This window comes from Galeopterus variegatus, unplaced genomic scaffold (genome assembly GCF_000696425.1).
Source record: "Galeopterus variegatus unplaced genomic scaffold, G_variegatus-3.0.2 Scaffold2596, whole genome shotgun sequence".
Classification (NCBI taxonomy): Eukaryota; Metazoa; Chordata; class Mammalia; order Dermoptera; family Cynocephalidae; genus Galeopterus; species Galeopterus variegatus.
Genome location: NW_007728707.1, coordinates 234,975 through 240,778, shown reverse-complemented (window position 1 = coordinate 240,778; position 5,804 = coordinate 234,975). Strand labels below are relative to the sequence as shown.

The 5,804-nt window shown below is 35.6% G+C and overlaps 1 protein-coding gene across 1 annotated transcript in view; it reads right to left on the bottom strand.

Annotated features, from left to right (window-relative positions):
* The window catches only part of LOC103598396 (FAS-associated factor 1-like), a 180,344-nt gene that overhangs the window by 33,751 nt on the left and 140,789 nt on the right, over positions 1-5,804 (bottom strand). Inside the window, exon 10 of the mRNA XM_008582388.1 lies at positions 876-1,091. Coding sequence (XP_008580610.1) covers positions 876-1,091 — 216 coding nt within the window. The remainder of the gene's footprint in view (positions 1-875; positions 1,092-5,804) is intronic.

Sequence of the window (5,804 nt, the reverse complement as noted above, 5' to 3'; positions counted from 1 at the left end):
AAAAGGTAATACGAATCATTCCATGAATTTTTTGAAGATCCTGTGTATATACAGCTTAATTCAATCATAACCTCTGCTAAAGGAATCCCTCTAATTCTATATATTTCTGTGATACTTTGGCAGCTTCATTTTATCTATAGTTTCAGTATTTTAAGGTTTTCTTGAATCTTAGTTTTCATAATCCATAAATCTGATAAAAGTTGTCATTTAGGTTGCCAATAAATATGGTGAGTAATAAAGGATTAAATACAGAGCTTCATGGTTCCCTCTAGGGAGATGGCAGTCAACATTTTCTGGTTACAACCATTTAATCAATAATACATTGACCTAATTATAGATCTCCATCTCTCTACTTTGCCCCAGGATACTACAACAGACTATCAAACACCTTGCTGAAATACAGGTACACAGTGAACAGAGGTCACCCTCCCTGACTTCCTAGGCTAGTGAGACTACCAAATTACAAAACATTCTTCATTTAGCATGACTCATTCTTAGTGAACCTATAATTATTGATCCTGATCTAACTGTTAAGCACACAATTCTTAGGCATACCGTGAGGTATACCCTGAGGTACACAGAGATGAAACCTTGGGAAAACCTGTATGAATGCTGGAATAGGAGAAACAGATGGGAAGGAAGAAAGACCTAGTATGTAATTTCTTACATAGGCTATTGGCTACATGTAAGCTGGCGTTAGAAGACACATCTTCTCCAAAAGCTGAGGAGAGAATGGTGTGCAAAACAGAGAAGGACTCTAGGGGTGTCCTGTTGTAGCCTGTACCATGGGCATTTTGTTGGACTACTTTGTCCAGCCCTAATGATGGGATATCTCTCATCTGGACACACTTCCTCAGAAAGCTGCAGCAACTTACGTCTCTCCTAGGAAAGGTACTCAGTAATTTGAACTCATCCCATGGAAATCCTTTGGAAGCTACGAAATCAAAGACAATCTGGAGCTTATTGCTGGCCAGGAAACGCCGCTCTAGGAACTCGCCACTGGGGGTCCGGATCCGCAGTTTGCTCACGGGCTCAGCATTTTCTTCTTTTGGCTCTGGAGGCAGGGCTTGCTCTAAGGAAAGCCGAATGGCCTAAGGAGAGCAAAAACCAGTTGTTAAAATGTGAGAATGGATGTAACTGTAGGGAGTGGGGGAGGGAGAGACAAAAAAAAGCTGCTGCTTTTAGAAACTCATCCCAAATTCACTGCCCCATTTATTTTATTTTATTTTATTTTATTTTTTTGTCTTTTTTCGTGTCCGGCAACGGACCGCAACCCTCATTGTCGCGCCCGTACCGGACCGGGACCGGCAATGGGATCGCAACCCTCAGTGCTACGCCCGCCCCTCGCTCAGCCAGTGAGCGGAACCGGTCCATACATGGGATCCGAACCCTCGGCGGGAGCGCCTCTGCGCTCCCAAGAGGCGCACTGTAGCAGTGCGCCACCGGGCCGGCTTACTGCCCCATTTATTAACCAAGGCTAATGCTTGAGCAGTAGAATCATATGTTTTTCATTTTCTTGATAATAGCCCAATAGGCAATTAATTAAAATAAATCACACCTTGATGACACATATTATTAAACTGATAGGTAACTACATAGAAAAGAAAGATGTCTTTTCTCTTAAAGGGCTCAGATACTTGTGATTGAGGAAATAGGCATCAAATACCCAATTGCTTCCTTTCTAGGGTATGAAATAAGGCTAGTAGAAGCATTCACAAAAGACACACAAACATATTTATATTTAAGAAAACGTATTTCTCAAAGTAGAAATGACTGAAGAGTTTGTAGAATACTTGATAATATGTTAACATCAAAATGGAATGAAGAGATTCTGTTTGGGGTGAAGAAAAATTTTGAAAATAGTGGTGATGGCTGGGCAATACCGTAAATGTAATTACTGCCACTGAATTATACACTTAAAAACGGCAAATTTCTGTCATATATATCTCGCACAATAAAAGAAAAGTTAAAAAAAAAATGGAATGGAAAGAAATCCAAATATTGGGTTTATTGGAAGCAGGAGAGTACACTTAAAAACGGCAAATTTCTGTCATATATATCTTGCACAATAAAAGGAAAGTTAAAAAAAAAATGGAATGGAAAGAAATCCAAATATTGGGTTTATTGGAAGCAGGAGACCACAGTCCTAGTTCCAACTTTACCACTAACTAGCTATGGGATTTGGCCAAGTCTCAGAATGATAGATTTCTGGAGCTAGAAACAAACTAAACCCTTCATTTTACAGATGAGATTACAGACTCAAACAGTAAGATAAACTGCCGGGATATCTCATGGCTAGAGTTGGGCTTGAACCCAGGTTTCCTAGTTCGCAATCTATAGTATTTCATTGTTTCGAATTTGTGACATTCCACTGGAAGGAGGTTAGAAGGTCTCCGAGGTCCCTGCCCACATTAGAATTGATGGCAGAAATTCACTAAAACCTTTTTGTCGCTAGCACCCTGAGAAACAGTTCATATCAAAATCTGTGAGATTCATCTAAAGCAGTGCTCAGAAGAAATTCAAAACCTTAGAGTTTTCATATCATTAAAAATCAAAGAATAAAAATAAATGAATTAATAATTAGACTCAAAAGTTAGGAAAAAAAGAAACCCCAATAAAACAAGTGGAAGAAAAGCTGAGAACAAAATAAATATTAAAGCTAAAAGCATAAAGAAGTAAGTTAGTTAAAAATGAAAAACATAACTAGTCAATCAATAAATAAACTAGTTCTTTGGAGAAAATCAAATGAACTTACACAAATAAAAAGAAACAAAAATGGTAACATATAGAGGGTGGGGGAAACAGGTTGGAAGAGGTGACAGTGAATATTTTCTGAATATGCTTTTTTATTTTTGATTTCCGACTTATGTGAATGTATTATCTGTTTAAAAATATGTTTTATATAAACAACAGAAAAACAAAGTTTGCTCAGACTTGTACATGGATAAAAAAACTAGTTAATTTTTGTGTCATTCAGGGTTGGCTGTAATCCTGAAGTATTTTCAAAAAAGCATTCAAAATTTCTGCAGTGTGTAGAGAATTTCTGACTTTGACACATCATTTTTCCTTCTGGAGGCACTGGATAATACCACTCACCTCATAACAGGTTAGAGATGGAAATTATATAACTGATATATGTATAGTTCTCAGGGTGGTGTGGACAACATAATAGGCTTTAGTGAATGGTTGCTTTTGTTATAATGAAAAGCAGATCTACAGAGAAGACCTGGAAGGTGATGCATTTGACAAATAGTCCTATGCTCTCATTTTTTTAAATGGGGAAATTAATACCCAGAAATGCAGACATAAGAAATATAGTTCAAAAATCAGAAGAATAGGATGTTAAACCAGTCACTTTTGCCTTTTATTTTTTTTTGATAGCATGAGTGGATATTTATCTAATATTGGTGGTCTAAGGCAGTAATAAGATTCAGCTGAATAAACTATTTTAATAACACTATAATATGTTAATATCCATCCAATGAATGGGTGGATCTGTGTTTATTAAAATTAAATGCCACTTGTACTATGTCTATTATAGTATTCGCTATACTGTACTATAGTTATTTGTTTAATATCTGGCTTTCCCACTAGCCTGCAAGCTCTGTAAGGGCATGGGAGCATGTATCACTACTTATTCCAAGTATAGTGCATTAGCAAAAAGTAGATGCTCAATTACCATTTGGTAAAAGAAGGAATAAACTAACAAGCTAACTGAAATAATGCATGTGAAAGTGCTTAGTATGATGAAAGGCACATAGTAGGTGTTCAGCAAACACTAAAAGAATCTGAATTTCATGGCTTCTACTTCTAGTAACCAAGAAGTGAACATCCTGACTCTCCTTTCTCTGAGGTCTGACACCTTCTAGCATCAACTGTTCAGATTAATTTTCTGCCTTATGTGTCCCTTAAGGACAAACCATGAGTGGCTTGTAGGAATAAACCTCTGCAAATTAAATACATTTTTTAAACTATTAATGGGATCATCTTTTTCTCAGTAACATTGGTAGTTCTTTAAAACATATCTTTGAGATTAAAAATAATTTTTCCTAATTATAAAAGTGTGTAATATACATTCATTGCAAAAAATAGAATAAGAAAATCATTAAAATTAACCTGTAGATTCATCACTAAGATGCCATCAGCATCACCAAGTGTTTATATCCATTAATTTTTAAAATCATTTTAACCATTTTTAAGCATACAACTCAGTGGCATCAAGTACATTCACAGTGCTGTGTGACCATTACCACTATCTATTTCCAAAACTTTTTTTTATCACCCCAGATATTTTCCATTAAGTTTTCGTGTATATTTTTATATAAGTATATATTTTCAACTTTTTACAAAATTTAAATCAGTGTTATATTATATAAAGCTTTTTTTTGTTCAAAGTCAAATATTTTGTAATTGTTTTTAGTTATTAAAGTACAACATACATATGAAAAGTATACAAAAGTGTACGACTTGATAATTTGTCAAGGAAGTCAACATACCTGTAAAATTAGCACCCTGATAAGTATCTCAGAAGCATTCCCCCTTCCTGAGAAGTATGTCCCCTCAAAGTCAATCACTATCCTGACTTCTAAAAGTGCAGTTTTAGAAACTTTAATTAAATGCAACACTATAATTAGAAACATGCACTTTGGGGTATGACAGATATAGGTCCAAATCCGGGCAATTAGGTACATGACAATCTTTATAAACTTCAGCTGCCTCATATAAAAAATAAAGAAAGAAATCTTCCTCACAAGGTCCCTGTATAAAATGCAGTAAGGTTTTCAAAACACTTAGTAAGTGCTGATACATGGTCAGCACTCAAATAATGACAAGTGCCTAGCATCAATCATCACTGTGATTAACAGATGGCAGTTGTTATTGCTGTTATCATTGTCGTTATGATTACTCCTTTGCACCTACTTTAAATCAGAATTTAATGCAATATTTTCTGGTTTCCCCTTCTGCTCCTCCCTTTAATCCACCTGTCTGCTTGCTTTCTATTTTGACATTTCCCTGCACAGTAATAACAACAGATGCTACATTATTGTCTGAACTCAGCCAATTATACTACAGAAAAATAAACAACAGTAGCTCATTACGCCATTCATTGTATAGACAATGTCTGCTCCTCAATGTCTGTAGTCTCCAGGGCTTTTCCCCAGAATGAAAACAGACCTCAGATATCCCACACCAATGAACGAATGTGGAAAACAATGAAGAGGTATCAGGTAAGTCAGCAACCTTGGGATCTGAATACCCAACAGTTTTACTGGCAGAAAGAACAAAAATATATCAGTAGCTCAGATTCAAATATACTGGCTAAAAGCAAAGGCCTCGTGTAAGCAAACATTGTTGTAAAACAATGACATAAAGGACACCCACACTCAAACAGCAGTCATAGTAAACACCATTGTTAAACTTCAATTTGGTTTGCTCAATAAATATGGTTTTCTATTTGCATTATTTTAGGTTTGTAATAAAACAAGGAAACTGGTATAAGTTAGAAATATAAATTGATCTTGGACTTTTTTTTTTTAACCAAAAATATCTGAATACTTAAAGCATTCACATCTGAAGGATGAGAAATGGGGACATTTTTTGAAGGGAAATTAAGCAGTGAAAACAGATACCCACAAAATACAGATACCAAAAAAGTTTCTACACAACTGCATTTTTTAAACAGAAAGAATAATATACACTTACACCAAACTCTTAACAATAAGAATCAAAGACTGGCTCAATTCACTTCACACACACACACACACACACACACACACACACACACACACACACACACACACACA